We start from the raw sequence: 18,367 nt of genomic DNA, 5'->3' as shown, positions 1-18,367 counted from the left end.
TGTTTTTCTAAATGATCCCAAACTAAAGTTCATTGTCTTCAGATACAGTAAGAGAAATGATTTCATGATGAATGATGATCATTGTTGGAGGTTTTGGTCACTGTGCTGAATTTAACAGAGTCAAGTGTCATCATTGTATTTCCACTTTGCACATAATACTATAAATATAAGGAGGAAGCCTGAGGCCCTGCAGCAGACTCACAGACGGATGCAGAGGGGAGGAGTGTAGAGGTGCTGTGGTGTTTGGAGGAGGGACTCCTTCAGTCAGAGAAGTGAGGCGTCACAAGTTCCTGGTTTCCAGTGAAGAAGAAGAGAGGCAGCAGTGAACCATCAGAGCCTCATCATGAAAGTCCGTCACACTCTGATCTGCTGCTTCTTCCTTTGTGAGTACATTCACTTGTTCTTTCTGTCACTCTCCTTCTTCAACATGTTTCTGTTGTTAAACATGATGATCAGAGTCAGCTATGAGTCACTTTCATGGACGCTTCTTCCATTCAAACTGCTTTTATTCATGATTTCATGGATGTGTTTGTGGCCAGTATGGACAGAAGAAACCATCACAGTGAGACATTCATGGACATGTTGCTGCTCACTTTGGCTTTAGGATTCGTCCTTTCAAAGATGGTTTCTTACAAGTGTTTGTTACGTCCTCAAAATAACCTGTAATATCAAAGTAAAAACTCCACCTGATACTTTCAGTTATTATTTGAAAATACAAACTTGTTGATCAAGTCAATGAATTTTTCTTTGAAAGACAAAAACACATTTTGTTGCTTTTACTGTTACATGTTCATGTTTCTTCACTGTGACTATTCACAGTTCACTCCCACAGTGCATATAGATTTGACAAAATGACATCACTTCCTGCAGACAAATATAAACCTGTGAGTGACGTGAGTGAAATCTGTCAGCATCTTCAAACCCAGAGTTGTGTGAAAAGTTATTTGCTAATTCTTCCTGTTTGTCCTGTTGGAGCTGAACAGAAATACGACTGCACAGAGTTTAAATGCTGGAATGAACTGAAATCATTCACATAAAGTAACTGACTCACATCAGCTGCTGAGTTTGGCTTCAGAGCTTTGAAATAGAGTCATAAATTACTCAATAACATGTCGTTCATTGCAAGTATTTGTTACTTCCTCAAAAAAAAAAAAAAAAAAAACGAAGTGTCTTGCCCAAGGACACAACGACTGAGACTGTCCAAGCCGGGGCTCGAACCGGCAACCTTCAGATTACAAGGTGAACTCCCAACTCCTGAGCCACGATCACCCTCAGTAAAACAAAGTTACAACAAATAAAAACTTCATCACTGGTTTTGTTGTCGCTTCATGAACTTTGACACCAGCAGTACATTTAAACTAAATGATGACATCACTTCCTGTGGATGAAACACATGAAAAACTTGCATGTTGAGCTGTTGCTTCAATCTCTCAACACATAATTACTACAAGTACCACACAGAGGAGTTATGAGTCATTTACATGTTTTGTTTATCTTCATCTTTTATTGTCATTTTATTCATGTGTTACACTGCTGAAATGATGGGCCAACTCATCTCCCGTGCAACATATTTATTTTTACAGAAAACTCTCTCTCTCTCTCTGTAAAAACAGAAAAATAAGACAATCAGTTCTCTTTGGCGCGCAGGCCGTACGCTGCCTCTTCACCACTGACACTACTTCTTCTAGTATAGTTGACATTACTTTATACAAGTAACTTATACAGTTTCACATGCACCACCTTTGTAAACTGGTTAAATCACACAAATACATTTTACTATACACATGAATAACATAGTGAACTCATTACAGTTTTATCTTGTTTTTACTACTGTTTTAATCTATTTATGAACCTGTCTTCTTAACTGTATTTAATAAACTAGATCTCTTTCAAATAAATGTTTTTCTTAACATATTTCTATAGCATTCACTCTTCATGAACTAAACATAAAGCAATTCACATTTTCTCTTATTGTGCAAAATATACATCTTGTGGCTTTAACCCAAAAATACCTGCACCGAGCTCACAGAGTTTCGGTACAGTCTAACACTTGGATCGGCACAGGCTAACAACTGGACCAACTTGGAAATTAGCTCTTTAGCTTAACATTCGCCACAAACAAGACATTTACCATTAATCGCCACTGCTGTCTGTCACTTTTATAACATCTGTTTATATTATCAACCACCCAGCTTACCTGTAAAAACAGAAAAATAAGACAATCAGTTCTCTTTGGCGCGCAGGCCGTACGCTGCCTCTTCACCACTGACACTACTTCTTCTAGTGTAGCGTCAGCTACCGATGCGTACAGGACCGAGCGCCCTCTGCTGGCGGAACTTATACAACAGTAAAACTTACATTGCAGTGGCCTTACTAAAAGAAAATGTCTCTGAGCATCAAATAAAATGGGGGGGCTAATATTTTCATGTCTCTGTCTTTAACATTGTGCCACACTCTCCCCCACAAAATTAAATGTCACCTGACATTTCTGTGTGCATAATCTATTCAACCATAGCTTTAACACACTCCCACAGCCCATGGTCTCCAGAAGCCATTACAGTCAATAACCTGAGCCATAGTCACTGTACAGTTCCTCTGAACCAAAGTTGGCTGACCTAAAGTGTCATAGCTCAGTACCGTTGGTTGCTGTCTTTGTCTTTGAGGTCGCTGCCTCACAGAGTCAGTCTCACCACCAGTTGCAGCTAGAATGTCAGTCATAGCATCACCACTCAGTGGCCTGTCATTGTCAGGGTCAGGGCCTTGGATCTGCCCAGGCCCAGTGTCTTCAGTTTGTAGTGGCAAATCCTCTTCGCTCTGTAGTGGCAAATCCTCTTCGCTCTGTAGTGGCAAATCCTCTTCTTGACAGTGGAGACTCAGATGAGGCTGGAAGGACTCTGCCAAAGGGTTAAGCGGAGTCTGCCTCTGTCGTCTCCCTGGAACCGGCCTGAGGTACCACTGGAAGGTGCCACTGTCGTCATCATCCGATGTGTCGCCATTCCCTGGCTGCTGCTGTCTACGCGGAGGTCTGAACTTCTTCCTTGTCACAGTCGGAGAGTCTTTTTGGGGCTGAACAGTCTGTGTTGATGGCTTCTCACTTGGTAGGAAGTCACAGGGCAGTAGGAGATTTCTGTGCACCACTTTATCTCTGCCTTGGCCATTTGCAGGGCTGATCACATACACTGGACTGTCATCTGCTTTCCTCTCCTTCACTTTGTAGACTTGGTTCTCCCAAAAGGACTGGATCTTTGCGGGTCCACCTCGAGGAGTGAGATTTCGGAGGAGCACTCTATCCCCAGGCTGAAGATCTCTCCCTTTAACTTTCTTGTCGTAGTACGCTTTGCCTCGAGCAGCTTCCTTGGTAGCAGTTTGAGAAGCCACTGTGTACGCCTCCTGCATTCTCTTTTTCCAGCAGCTAACATAGTCATCATAGTCCACATGAGCTTCATCCCTTTTCAGGTTGAAGAGCAAGTCGATGGGCAGGCGTGGGGAACGTCCGAAGATGAGGTAATATGGGGCGTAGCCTGTTGCCTCATTCTTCGTACAGTTGTACGCGTGGACGACTTTAGCTAGCGACTCTTTCCAATCATCCTTCTCCTTGTCCTCCAGGGTCCGCAACATGGACAGCAGGGTGCGGTTGAATCTCTCCACCTGTCCATTACCCTGTGGGTGATAGGGTGTCGTGTGGGAGCCCTGGATACCAGAGAGTTCTTTCAGTCTTGCCATGAGTTTGTTTTCAAACTCCTTGCCCATGTCGTGGTGTAGTCTGGTCGGGAAGCCAAACTTGAGTGCAAAGTCATTGAAGAGCTTGTCAGCGACTGTTTTAGCTGCTTTGTTCTTCGTTGCATAGGCTTGGGCAAACCTCGTGAAGTGATCCATGATAACAAGTATATACTCGTAGCCCTGCTTACACCTTTCCAGGTGAAGGAAGTCTATGGACACCAGCTGGAATGGGTAAGTGGACTGGATTGAGGACAAAGGTGCACGGGTCTGCTTACTCGGTTTCTTCTTCTTAAGACACTCACATTCTTCTGTAACAAAGTGTTCAACCTCTTTCGCCATCTGCGGCCAGTAGAACCTGTCTCGAATCAGGTCGAGCGTTCTTTCCACCCCTAAGTGGCCCATGTCTTGGTGGAGTTCTTTAAAAACCAGGGGACGATAGGCTTTAGGGACCAGTAGCTGCTCTCGGCGTGATGTTTGGCGACGCAGGACACCATTCTGGTCGACGTGAAGCTTCAACCACTGCTTGAGTAGTGCAGCTACTGCAGGATGCTCTGACTTCACCTCAGTTCTACTTGGTCTTCTACCCAGCGACTTATACCAGAGCACTCTTGCCAGAACTTCATCTGCTTCCTGGACTCTGCGTATCTGGTCTGGTGTAAAAGACTGGGTAGTGTCAGAATCGTTGATTAATTTCAGAGCACTCACCTGGATAACTCCAACGCCTTGGCAAGGGTCTCTCTCCTCCACCGTTACAGACTCCATTGATGCGCTTATGGCTTCCTGTCCAACTTCAGCTGTACAGCTCTTCATGTAGCTGTCAATGTCCAGCGGCATTCGCGACAACCCATCAGCATCTGCGTTGGTCTTGCCTGGACGGTAGCGGATGTTGAAGTTGTAGCTGGCCAGCTCTGCGACCCATCTGTGACCTGTGGCGTTAAGCTTTGCAGTAGTGAGCACATATGTTAGTGGGTTATTATCAGTGTACACCACGAACGATGGGGCATGGTACAGATAATCCCGGAAACGTTCACAAATCGCCCACTTCATAGCCAAAAACTCTAATTTGCCGGAGTGCAGGTGGTACTTTTTCTCTGCTGGACTCAGGGTGCGGGAGCCATATGCTATGACTCTCATCTTGCCTTGCTGCCGCTGATACAAAACAGCACCTAGCCCAACCTGTGATGCATCACAATGTAACACAAAAGGCTCTGTGAAATCGGGGTACCCGAGAATGGGGGGTCGTGTAAGTGCATCTACAAGCTGGTTCAATGTCTCTTGGTGGGAGGTCGTCCACTGAATGGGCGCCCGTGATGGTAAGTGGCCTTTACTTTTCTTCACTTCCTTTTTGGACTTGTCGACTGAGACTGGAGCAGAGTTCTCAGAAGATGGAGGGCTGAGCAGGCTGTAGAGTGGATGGGCTACACGGGAGAAGTTGGGGATGAAAGGCCTGTAATAAGAGAGGAAACCAAGCATTTGACGTACCTCTCCGACGGTTGCAGGTGTCTTTTCCTTTAATGCCATCACCGGGGCCAACTCTGCCAGGTCCATTGTGTAGCCTTCACCTGTTACCAGCTTTCCCAGAAACTTGACACTTCGCCTGAACAGTTCACATTTCTTTGGGGTCAGCTTAACACCATGCTCTCTGTAACGCTGGAGGACAAGGCGGATATGTTCCAAGTGTTCATCAAAGCTGCTGCTGTGCACCAGGTTGTCGTCCAGGTATGGGAGGCAGATAGTGTCTCTGAGGCCTGCCATACAGTGCTCCATGCTTCTCTGGAACTCAGCGGGTGCGGAGCTCAGGCCAAAGGGAATGCGTACCCACTGATAGAGCCCCCAGGGTGTGATGAAGGCGGTTAAGGGGCGGCTTTCTTCATCCAAGAAACCCTGGTGGTACGCCTTACCCTGGTCTAACACAGAAAACCAGGAGCTCCCGCCCAGAGCATCCAACATGTCTTGGATCCTTGGGATTGGATGGCGGTCTGGAACTGACTTGCGGTTGAGCTCCCTAAAGTCACAACAAAGGCGGAGAGTGCCGTCTTTCTTGCGGACACACACCACAGGTGATGAGTAGGGGGACCGTGATGGTGTGATCCAGCCTTTGTTAAGCAGGTCTTGCAAATACTCTTTCACTTCGTTGTGCAGGGGTTTTGGGATGGACATGTAAGTCTTTTTCACAGGATTTGTGTCATGGAGGCTTATATGCATCCTCAGAGATGGTATGCAGCCAACATCGTCACTGTCATATGCAAATGCCTCACATTCCTCTTGCAACATCTTCCTCGCAGCCGCTCGCTGATTTTCATCCAGATGCTGGAGATCCACTGGTGGGTCCCATGACTTTGGTCTCTGTTGGTTCTCTCGTGTCTGAGTGTTACTTGGGTTGTGTGACTTTAGCTCTGTACCATTTTTGTTCTCTTGTGTCAGCTCGTTTACTTTAGTCTGGATGCCAGCTGTGTATACAGTCTTTACTGGTTCAAGGTATCCAATCACTTTACGGCTCTCCAGATAAATGGTGTGGTCTGTAGTGTTAGTCACAGGGATGGGCACATATGGTACTTTTCTGTCTGGGATTTTCACCAGTACATCACTGAATATTATGCCCTCTGGTGGTGGGTCAGCTCCATCAGGTAGAAAGAGCATGTCTTGGCCCCGGGCATGTGAACTAACGTGTGCCCGTACATAAACTGTAGTGACTTGGTTCGCTGACAAAGGCACTCTTCTTACACCGGTCCTTACCACACCTGTCTCTGGGCCTTCACTGCTGTTCTGCACAAGCTTGACAACATTATGTGCAGTGCGTACAGTTACTTCAAATGCTTTACTCACATAGTGTGCTAGCTGTTTTCTTCCTCCTTTGGTTTTTACTTCTTCTTGGTTCACGATAGCTTCAATGACATTGTAGCCAATGATGGGATCACTGGCCACAGCCAGGTCACTGGATACCAATATTGGAACTTGCAGCTCACTGGTTGGAGACAAATCACTGCCTAGTCTGAAGCTGACTTCTATCCAACCAATGTAGGGAATGGGTGTGTCATTCGCAGCAAACACTGTGAGCGTCTCATTGTCTAACAGTTCTGAAACAGGTCTGACGACCGTGTGAGGGAGGTGGTTTTGCTGCCAGTTTTCATTTACTATGCTGGACTGTGCCCCTGAATCCCACAACACCTTAGCTGGGTGATTGTCCATAAAACAGTTCACAGTACATCTGTTTCCCACCAGGCTTACTAACCGTGACTTCCGTTGAGGGGGTAGATAGTGAACCTCAGTTATCGCTGATGGGACACCAGCTGCAGTTTCTTTGGAGGATGTTGGTGGGCTTGACTGTTCATTATGGGACCGTGGGCTTTGGACTACTGTTGGTCCCATCTCAGTAGTCCCTCCCCGTTTCCCGATGGCAGTCTCGGTGCTCGGCATCCACGGGAGTAGTGGCCCTCTCGCCCACATTTGAAACAATGCAGGCAGTTCTCTCCTTTCCCCTCCTCTTTGCACTTTTTACAGCCTTTTTCTCGTTGCTTTGGTGCCATGGGGCGGGGACTGGTTTCCATAGCAGCCATAAACATTTGTTTCATCTCTTTACGTAGTTCTTCTATAATCTGCTGCGTGTCTGACTTAGTCTCTTTATTTTTCACTGTTGCCATGGCCACTGTAGCGGGGGATTCTCTGGGTTTGGAGGGGCTCTGAGCAGATGTCAGGGCTGTTTGGCATTCTGTTTGGAGCTCTTGGACCTTGGGAATCTTGGCTGCAGTGGACCTTTTCCGTTTCTCAAATCTTTCATTTTCTACCTTTGAAGCTTCATTGACTTTCTCAATCAGTTCTTCATCTGTTATGGTTATGTCGTTTAGGGGGGGCAGAAGCTGATACTTGATAGAGTCACTGAGCAGCCCAGTTTCAATGGAGCGGAGGAATTTGCGCTGGATGGTGGCTCTGCTGTACAGTTCATCTGTCTCCTCATTTGCCGCTTTCCATAACAACTTCTCTTTAAGTTCAATGGCACGAAATACAAAGTTTAAAGCAGTTTCTTTGGGCTCTTGGGAGATATTGAGGAGCTGATGGTAAAGCTCAGTGGGGCTGTCTACCCTATAGTGTCCCTTTAATATGGTGAGCAGTTTGCTAAGTGTTAACCCACGTTTAATCTCCAACATGTCTCTTAGGGGCGTTCCTGGACTAATGGCCCTAATTACCGCTTCCACAATTTCAGTCTCCGAGTGCCCTTTTTCACTCCCATTCTCAATCTGGCGAATCAAGCTGAGATAGGATAGCTTGTCCTTCTGCCCATGCTCTCCAATCTGCCCACAGATTTTAAACTCCCTCTTCAGTGTTACCTCTTGAAGAGTTCACATTGCCTCTGGTCGGGCTCTGGGTGAGCAATCTGCAATATGTACTGGAGTAGCACATGCGGTGTTCTCAAGATCTTTCTTTTGCATAGACTCTATGCCTTGGGGTTCCCTTTCTGACTGACTCTCCCCTTTGCTTAGTCTCTGGATGTATACAGCATATATATATTATAAAACTGTTTCACTTGATCCTCTTCCTCACTTTTCTCCACATCATCAAACATGCCCTCTGCCAACCTGATGAGTGTCCTCTTGGTCTTGCTGTGAGACTCTGCGCTGTCCAGGCCGGAACATTTCAGTCGCCTGCAGACATCCACAAGATGCTCTCTCTCCAACTGCCACAAGGCTGCACTCACTTCGTCACGCAGAGGTTGCAGAGATTCCATTTCTTTTGGTTGAAGGTTCGTCTCTTGGGAAAGAAGGTGGTTGGTGATGGTGTTGACTCACTAGCGCCACCTCCTGGCTGGCTCGCCAAAATATGTTACACTGCTGAAATGATGGGCCAACTCATCTCCCGTGCAACATATTTATTTTTACAGAAAACTCTCTCTCTCTCTCTGTAAAAACAGAAAAATAAGAAAATCAGTTCTCTTTGGCGCGCAGGCCGTACGCTGCCTCTTCACCACTGACACTACTTCTTCTAGTATAGTTGACATTACTTTATACAAGTAACTTATACAGTTTCACATGCACCACCTTTGTAAACTGGTTAAATCACACAAATACATTTTACTATACACATGAATAACATAGTGAACTCATTACAGTTTTATCTTGTTTTTACTACTGTTTTAATCTATTTATGAACCTGTCTTCTTAACTGTCACGGTTAGGTGGTCCCCACCGATCACCTTGCCACTTTTTGGGGGTGTTTGTGTGTACTGTGTCGTGTTCTCCTCTCCATCTTGTGCATTTGTTTTGCTGCGGAAACATGTACCTCCGGAAGCCGTGGCACGGCACGGCAGCTGACCCGAGGGGAGGGTCCGGAGCTGGAAGCGTCGCACCTGTGCGTAATTACTTCGCCGGCTACAACTAATCTGAAGCAGCCCTATTTAACGGTGCAGTCGAGTCACAACCAACGCTGGAACGTTGAACTAAACCGGGTAGCGTAATCATGGAGAATTGGCTTTTCGTCAAGGGTGAGAAGTGCCAGTTTCATGTTCAGTCTGTGCCGTTTTTGGGGTTTATTGTGGAGAAGGGGCAGTTGCGGGCCGATCCTGCCAAAGTGAGGGCAGTGGTAGAGTGGCCCGAGCCCAGGACACGTCGGGAACTACAAAGGTTTCTCGGGTTCGCCAACTTTTACAGGAAGTTCATCAGGAACTTTAGTGTGGTGGTTGCTCCTCTCACACGGCTCACCTCTCCCAAGCAGCCTTTTCTCTGGTCTAGTTCAGCACAGCGGGCGTTTGCTCATTTGAAACGTCTGTTTTCCTCTGCTCCCATTTTGATCCAGGCTGACCTCACCCGCCCATTCGTGGTGGAGGTGGACGCATCGGATTCAGGGGTGGGGGCCGTTCTCTCCCAGCGGGTGGAGGGCAGGCTGCACCCATGTGCCTTTTTCGCTTGACGGCTGACTCCAGCGGAACAAAATTACGACGTGGGCGATCGGGAGCTCCTCGCCATCAAACTGGCCCTGGAGGAATGGCGGCACTGGTTGGAGGGAGGAGAACACCCCGTTGTGATTTGGACAGACCATAAGAACTTGGCGTATATCCAGGCAGCTAAGCGTCTCAACGCTCGTCAAGCCAGGTGGGCCCTGTTCTTTACACGTTTCAATATCACTATAACCTACAGACCGGGATCACGCAACACGAAGCCCGATGCTCTGTCACGCCAATTTGCGCCCCACACGGACGACGAAGAGAGGCAGAGACCCGTTCTGCCCGCCTCATGCATCGTGGGGGCTATCACATGGGAGATTGAGAGGACGGTCAGAGAGGCCCAGCAACAGGAGCCAGACCCAGGGACGGGCCCTGATGGACGGTTGTTCGTCCCCACAACGGTCCGGAGCAGAGTTATACACTGGGCCCACACCGCAAAGTTCTCCTGCCACCCTGGTAAGAACCGCACCATTAGTTTTTTGCGACGTTTGTTTTGGTGGCCCTCTCTCCTCAGGGATGTTCGGGACTATGTGGTGGCCTGCCCTACCTGTGCTCGGAATAAGACCCCCAGTGCTCCCCAGGCTGGTCTCTTGCACCCTCTGGCCGTCCCCAAGCGCCCCTGGTCGCACATCGCTTTGGATTTTGTCACCGGTCTACCGCCGTCGTCAGGTAACACGACCATACTCACTGTTATAGACCGTTTTTCCAAGGCTGCGCACTTTGTGGCATTGCCTAAGCTCCCGACGGCCTTGGAGACTGCTCGGCTCCTCACCGATCATGTTTTTCGATTACATGGACTGCCACAGGACATTGTTTCTGATCGGGGTCCCCAGTTTACTTCTCGGGTGTGGAGGGCGTTTTGTTCGGAACTGGGGGCCGGAGTGAGTTTGTCTTCAGGTTTTCATCCTCAGACGAACGGTCAGGCGGAGCGGGCGAATCAGGAGTTGGAGTCTATGTTGCGCTGTGTGGTTTCCTCGAATCAATCCACCTGGAGTGGCCAATTGGCTTGGGTCGAGTACGCTCACAATTCCAGCACGTCGGCGGCCACTGGTGTGTCTCAGTTTGAGGCGTCACTGGGGTACCAACCGCCTCTACTCACCATCACTGAAGGCGAGCTGGCCGTCCCCTCCGTTCAGCATCATATGAGACGCTGCAAGCGAGCGTGGCGCGCCACCCGGGCGGCTCTGTTGAGGACGGCGGAACAGAATAAGAGGCTGGCTGATCGTCGCCGCACCCCTGCCCCTGCCTATCGTGTTGGACAGCAGGTGTGGCTCTCTTCCAGGTATGTTCCTTTGCGGACTGAATCCAGGAAGTTGGCCCCGCGTTTCATTGGGCCCTTTTCGATCCAGGCTGTTCTGAACCCAGTGACTGTTCGCTTGGCCCTTCCTCGTGCCATGAGGATTCATAATGTGTTTCATGTTTCCCAGGTGAAACCGGTCCGGACCAGCCCTTTGTGCCCGCCTTCCGGGCCCCTGCCACCCGCCCGGATTATCGACGGCGCCCCGGCGTATTCCATCACCCGCATTATGGATGCCCGGCGCCGCGGTAGGGGCTTTCAGTTTTTGGTGGATTGGGACGGGTATGGTCCGGAAGAGCGTTCCTGGGTGCCGCGGTCTGCGATTCTCGATGACGCCATGGTGAGAGAGTTCCGCCGCCGGCACCCTGACAAGTTTGGTCGGTCGCCGGGAGGCTCCCGTTGATGGGGGGGCACTGTCACGGTTAGGTGGTCCCCACCGATCACCTTGCCACTTTTTGGGGGTGTTTGTGTGTACTGTGTCGTGTTCTCCTCTCCATCTTGTGCATGTGTTTTGCTGCGGAAACATGTACCTCCGGAAGCCGTGGCACGGCATGGCAGCTGACCCGAGGGGAGGGTCCGGAGCTGGAAGCGTCGCACCTGTGCGTAATTACTTCGCCGGCTACAACTAATCTGAAGCAGCCCTATTTAACGGTGCAGTCGAGTCACAACCAACGCTGGAACGTTGAACTAAACCGGGTAGCGTAATCGTGGCTAGTATACTCAGCTTGTGAAAGAGAGAACGGTTGTGTTACAGTGCGTGTGCTTTTCTCATCTGCCCCCAGGATTCAGAGATCGGAGGAGGAGCCGGCACAAGGAGCGGTTTTGGATCATTACAGCACGGTCACTGCGGGGAGAGGTCATCGTATTACTGCACTGCTCTTTCTGGATTACAGACTCAAACTATTGACTCACCTTTTCACTGTGAATAAATTCACTGTCATTCTGCAAGGAGTCTCGCACCTGAGTCCTTTAATCCCATTTCACCATGACATTAACTGTATTTAATAAACTAGATCTCTTTCAAATAAATGTTTTTCTTAACATATTTCTATAGCATTCACTCTTCATGAACTAAACATAAAGCAATTCACATTTTCTCTTATTGTGCAAAATATACATCTTGTGGCTTTAACCCAAAAATACCTGCACCGAGCTCAGAGTTTCGGTACAGTCTAACACTTGGATCGGCACAGGCTAACAACTGGACCAACTTGGAAATTAGCTCTTTAGCTTAACATTCGCCACAAACAAGACATTTACCATTAATCGCCACTGCTGTCTGTCACTTTTATAACATCTGTTTATATTATCAACCACCCAGCTTACCTGTAAAAACAGAAAAATAAGACAATCAGTTCTCTTTGGCGCGCAGGCCGTACGCTGCCTCTTCACCACTGACACTACTTCTTCTAGTGTAGCGTCAGCTACCGATGCGTACAGGACCGAGCGCCCTCTGCTGGCGGAACTTATACAACAGTAAAACTTACATTGCAGTGGCCTTACTAAAAGAAAATGTCTCTGAGCATCAAATAAAATGGGGGGGCTAATATTTTCATGTCTCTGTCTTTAACATTGTGCCACACATGCATAGGAAACATGTTCAGATATATTTTGAGTCGACTGGAAGAAGATTTTCCACCACTTTAGACAATAAAATGTATTTGACATGAATCATTGTTGTTATTCAGACTTTAGTCTCAGTGTGTCTGTGTGTGAATGTTGTGATCAGACTGCAGCTTCTTACAGGAAGTACAAACAGTAACTGTTGATGGTTCATGTTTCCAACAGCTCTGCAGGATGGAAACCCTGAAGTCACCGATGCTCAGATTCTTCGCTATGGAGTCATTGGAGGAGATTTGGAAGCTGGATTCTCCTTTAATTCTGCAGGAACATGGAAGATGTTCTGCAGAGAAGAATGTGAAGGAGAAAACATTCTCATTAACACAACTGATGTCAGAGCTCAAACAGGCAGATACAGCATTGAATATGAATGGACTGGTTCTCATGGTTTATATGTGAGCATCTCAAAGCTGACTGAGTCTGACTCTGGACAGTACAGCTGTGGTTTGGGTGGATCTTCATCATCAGCTTCACTCAGACAGTTTGTGATCGTTGTTGCTGAAGGTGAGTTTCTGTTTCAGCTGTGGAAATGTTTAGTTTCTGTTCCTGAAGCAAAGTTTGAGTTTCACTGACAGCTGCTGACGGTTTAAAGAAGCTGAAGTTTGTTCTTCTGTCAACTGTTGGTTACATTTGGACTCCTCTAAGTAACCGATGAACTGCAGCTGGGACACGAGTGTGTGTGAATATTAGTGAGTGTGTCAGCTGATAATGATGTGAATGAAATGTTGATGTCAGAAACAGACGCTGATGAATGAAAGAAGATTTCCTGATGTAACTTTGATTTTCTTTGATGAGTTTTTGCTTCTGTGTCGTCGGTTTGATCTTTCCAAGAGTTCCCCTCACAGCAAAATGGATTCTTCCTCAATGAATGTGTGACAATCACATTCACAACACAAACGTCCATCCAGACTTTAAATGTACTTAAAACCATGAAGGGTTCACAGTTTAGAGTCTATACTTGTCATAAAAGCTGGTTTTTCATGAATCCAATCAGTCTGATGATGAAGCCGTTTAAATCTCACTTAGTCCAACAGTTCCTCTGTCAGACTGGTTGAACTGGGCAGCTCCCAGTGTAACTGTGGATCAAACTGGAGTTACTCTGATCAGACTGCATCATCTTCAGCACTGATAGTAACTATTGATCGTTTGTCTCTTTAACAGCACTGCTGGATGGAAACGATGATCAGCTGAAACACTTTGATAAAGAAACTGGAAGCTCTCTCACAGTCGGATGTTCCTTTACACAACCTGGAAACAGAGTGTTGTTCTGCAGAGGAGAGTGTGTAGGAGAAAACATTCTTGTTCTTACACTTGATAACAGAGCTCAGAGCGGCAGATACAAAATTGAATATGCTTCAGGAGTTCTGTATGTGAGCATCACACAGCTGACCAAGTCTGACTCAGGACGGTACAGATGTTCACTGAGGGGATCTTCCAGCAGGTCATCCAGAGACTTTGAGGTCACTGTCACAGACGGTGAGTTTTTACTGACATTAATCAAATGTTGTCAGAGTGGAGCTGTTCAGCTGTTCCTTATTTCCTGTCATATATCTGCTGTTCCAGTGGTGGATGTTCATGTTGAACACGAGCAAAGTTTCTAATAATGAGCTCAGTGTCTGTACAGTGATCCCTGTGAGCCAACAGCTCAGGCTGCTCTCAGCACTCAGTTTATCTCAACATAGAAACAGAATTATTTAGAAACAAGATTATTTAGAATGTGAACTTTGTAAAGTTACTGTGATGGAGAGCAGGAATCAGAGTGTGGAGCTGGAAATGAACAGGTGACCATTAATGTCCCTAAATGTCTTTATTGTTTCCAAGAACCTGATATTTCAACATACATTCATATTTTATTTCATTGTTAAACTATTTTAGTGCATTTTTTTAATCTAACACTAAATTTTCCAAACTGTTTTTTTCTCAGTCAGTGGATCCATTTAAGGCTCGTTTGATTTCTCAGCTGATTTTTGAATCTTTGTGTTTTTCTTCTTCACAGCTCCAAACATTTATAAGTCAAACTTTCCTCTCTGCTCTTGTTCAGCAGCTGGACCATCAGCCACAACTACAGGAAGCTGCACACCTTCATTAACTTTGACTGGAAGCACTGAGCAGCCTGAAAGAGCAGCATCTGCAGGTACATCCATCTATGAGTCTGAGAGTAGAAACACTGACAGATTCTTTATAACCTGAGTGAAAACTGGTTTAATTATTATCATAATTACTCCTTAATGTGTCCTGTTATATGCTTTTCATTTAGTTTGACAAGTGACATTAGCAAACAATCTGAGGTGAATATGTTCTTTAGAAGCTGTAAAATGCTAAAGTAACACTAACTCTATTTCATATTATTTCAGTCTGTAGGTGATGAGTTCTTACTGTAAAGCTCTATATACTGTACGCATGTCTTCAGCTTGTTGTTCTTCTCAATCAGCTGCAGATGTGCTGCTGGTTGTGGGTCTGACTCTGGCTCTCATCATCATCATCCTCTCATCACTGACTGTTCTAATAATCTGCATCAAGAGGAAGAGCAGCAGAGGTAAGACAACAGAGACACAGAAACACACAGAACGTCTCGTTTCTAACCAAAAACTCTTTTTTCACTTCACTTGAAGTCTGTTCAAACAGCTGCAGTCAAACATCAAAATTTTTCATCCTGCTTGTCCACTTTGGGCTCTAAGAGGAGAGTGGAGTGACTTGTAGAGATGATGTTAAACACTGGAAGTAACTGAATCCTAAACTGTGTCACACATGAACTCTGGACACTGTCAGCAGGATCAGATCCAGATGTTCTCTGCTTCAGACGTGTGAAGTAAAAACAGGAAAAATATTCTGACTACACGACCCATGAAAACTGTAAAATAGTATAATTATTGTGGATCACTTCTTCAGTACACAGGAGGAGACTCGAGCAAATGTGAGTCTTTGATTCTGAAGGCAAACTCTAAAATGAAGCCTAATAAAGTCCAACTAAGCAGGATGAAAGAACAGGAGGGGCAGCAGTGATCTTCAGCCTCACGTGCACTTTGAATGATTGTTCCCTCTAACAGAGGAACATCCTTTGTTTGTTCCACAGGTTTGAGGACCAGAGGAAACTCAGAGGGCACAAACATGGAGGTGACTTTCTTTCTAGCACAAATGATTTAACCAAGTCAGAGTCTCTTCTTTTTATGTGAAGAAGACAGTTTGTCTCTGTTTCAGGACGTCCACTACGAGAACTTTACTCCAGGTTCTACACGTGAAGACTCGACCTACCAGAGCCTCGATCCAGCCGGCAGGGACCAGGACCAGACCTACTCTACACTCACACATCACACATGAGACTCTCTGGATTCACACCTGGGTTTGTTTCAGTGCCTCAAAGACACAGTTTGTACACAGACTGGATGAATCTGCTGTGAATTCATCCTCAGTCTGTGCAGTTTCCTGTCTGTGGTTCTGACTGTGTCTCTTGGAATTTGGATGCTTATCCTTTTTCATTTAGTTTAGGAAGTTATGATGTTTTATTTTTGTTTTGATTCGTGTACTGTCTTATTTTCTTCGTTATATTAGCCTTCACTGGCCCTAAAGAGAAATTCAGCTCCATGAACTTTATCACTTTTAAAATGAATAAATTTGAAATCATATTCAGTAAAAATGACACACGTGTTGTTTCAATACAAGCAAAACCAGCACTTATGACATGTGTCACAGTCAGCAGATGCAGACTGGAACTTTTTAAGGCAGCAGAAGAAAAGGACCCGTGAGGCTCAATAACAGAGATTGAATTAGAAAAGTACAGAAATTTTGCACCAATTTTTTTTTTCCTGTATGGATACCTACTGAATGTTTTCAGTCAGTACTAAAAAGATATTGTGTTTTGGTACCCAGCCCTACTTGCATTTCATTTCAATTGCAGTTTTCAAAACCTGTTCCAGTTCCTCAGACACCATCAGAGCCTTTTTTGAAAGCCCTCTACTATCAGGTCTGCAAGTATCAAGTGTTTTAAATTTTGACTGTTTATTATGTACTTATTTGTTTTGGTTGGATTAAGTTTGATATTAATTAGATCAGTGCCTTTTTAGTCATTAATTTGATTATTTAATATTAACTGTTTAGGGCAGCACGGTGGCACAGTGGTTAGCACTGTTGCCGCAAGAAGGTCCTGAGTTCAATTCCACCATCAAGCCAGAGTCTCTCTGTGTGGACTTTGCATGTTCTCCCCGGGTACTCCGGCTTCCTCCCACAGTCCAAAAACATGCAGTTAGTGGGGATAGGTTAATTGATTAATCTAAATTGCCCATAGGTGTGACTCTGTGAGTGAATGTGAGTGTGAATGGTTGTCTGTCCCTGTGTGTTAGCCCTGCAACAGACTGGTCAGGGTGTACCCCACCTCTCGTCCTATGACAGCTCCAGCGACCCTGGAAAGGATAAGTGGAAGCAAATGGATGGATGGATGAATATTAACTGTTTAATTTAATCATTGTCTCTACTGTTTTTTCATTAATGTTTCTAGCAAATTAGAACAAAACGTCATAGAATGTAAATTTTACACCAATCAGCCCTGTTATGTTTATGGCCTCATTTGTTGGAGCTTAATTTTTTAGACGACATTCTGGCTAAAACAGCTGCCAACAATTTACTGTTAATTTGAACTTTTGAATAAAAAGACATGTTTTGTATTATACAGCTGTCAATGGAAAATTGTACTTAGTAGTCAGTATAATCTTTTAATAATATAAGTTTGCATATGGTAGAATGCTGCATGTTGACTTAGGCTGTTGTTCACTACAAGACTTTGTGTGCATTCCAGAGTGCTCTGGCATTCACACCCACATCCTGGGAGCAGGGGAGAGGTCGTACCTTCTCTTACTGTTTTGTGGCAGGATAAACGTATCTATGTCTCTTTTAGGCTAAGTGCCTTTTGTTTAGATGAACTGCTGGACTTCCAGACCAGCAGGTTTAGGGAAGTCTTTATGGGGTCACACTCTGACCCCACACACGCACACACACATATAAACATCCACATTCCAATGTAAGGAACAAACACCCACTGATGTCTATAAATAAAGACCAGGGCAGTGGCAGAGCGCAAGTCCCTGAGCGCTCACTCTCGTGCGGGTGCTCTGTGGCTGCCCTTGCTGCCAGTAAAAACTGTGTGTTTCTCCTCTCTGATTCTCAGCTGAAGACGTGTCTTAGAGTACATCTCTTGACAACAGCTCTTCTGTGCTTTGTCAATAGAAGACGGTAATCAAGCTTCTTCAATTCAACAAATTTCCCACGTGTGGGACTAATAAAGGTTATCTTATCTTCTTAAAATTGTATTCTAACAGGTTTACATTATATTGGTTTTTTATTTTAATGTAATTATTGTGCAGAAACCAAAGTTCACTGTGAATTTTACATTTCTCAACAAAGTATACCGTTATGTATTCTGCATTGTCACCATATTTTCCATGTGAAATTCTGGTAACCACAGCTGCCAGTATTTTACCGTAATATTGAACTTTTTAATATGTATTTTATACAGTTTCACTGTATTTAACAGTTTAATGCAAAATGCATAATAATAATAATAATAATAATAAATTTTATTTATAGGCACCTTTTGTTCTGCTAATGTAAGGTGACCCTCAAGGTCACCTTTTAGCTTTTAGCTCTGCACTCATGGCGACCGTAGCTGAGGAGTGAATTATGAACTAAATGCTCGAAATCCGACTATTTTCTTTTTTTGTCAATATCACAAATACACAACAGGCAGTTCAACCATGATATGTTGATGTGCTCACAGATCTTTGTAAAAGATGAACATACCAACA

General features: G+C 45.4%; 1 protein-coding gene across 4 annotated transcripts; it reads left to right on the top strand.

Moving 5' to 3' along the window:
* The first annotated feature begins 143 nt into the window (after positions 1-143).
* On the top strand, positions 144-17,690 carry LOC146551326 (uncharacterized). 4 transcript variants are annotated; one of them, XM_085258778.1, is made up of 7 exons: positions 144-383; positions 12,741-13,076; positions 13,734-14,048; positions 14,617-14,706; positions 15,010-15,108; positions 15,646-15,686; positions 15,771-17,690. In XM_085258778.1, exons 1-7 carry the CDS (start codon positions 344-346, stop codon positions 15,888-15,890), a joined length of 1,041 nt encoding a protein of 346 aa, XP_085114904.1. In that variant the 5' UTR covers positions 144-343; the 3' UTR covers positions 15,891-17,690. The 4 variants fall into 4 exon arrangements, with proteins under 4 accessions (XP_085114904.1, XP_085114902.1, XP_085114903.1 ...); XM_085258776.1 differs by having other exon boundaries at positions 15,004-15,108; XM_085258777.1 differs by having other exon boundaries at positions 14,614-14,706.
* The last annotated feature ends 677 nt before the right edge of the window (positions 17,691-18,367 follow it).

The sequence above is a fragment of the Mchenga conophoros genome, linkage group LG20 (assembly GCF_057382185.1).
Source record: "Mchenga conophoros isolate Kocher_MC1m ecotype Shallow Benthic linkage group LG20, M_conophoros_male_GT1.1, whole genome shotgun sequence".
Classification (NCBI taxonomy): Eukaryota; Metazoa; Chordata; class Actinopteri; order Cichliformes; family Cichlidae; genus Mchenga; species Mchenga conophoros.
The sequence above is the reverse complement of the archived record's forward strand: the minus strand, read 5'-3'. Positions and strand labels throughout refer to the sequence as shown.

Coding starts and splice junctions, on each gene's coding strand:
- LOC146551326 (XM_085258775.1), top strand. CDS start 344: ATGAAAGTCCGTCACACTCTGATCTGCTGCTTCTTCCTTT. Junction 13,077..13,733: donor TGTGATCGTTGTTGCTGAAG/GTGAGTTTCTGT, acceptor TCTCTTTAACAG/CACTGCTGGATGGAAACGAT. Junction 14,049..14,613: donor TGAGGTCACTGTCACAGACG/GTGAGTTTTTAC, acceptor GCTCTTGTTCAG/CAGCTGGACCATCAGCCACA.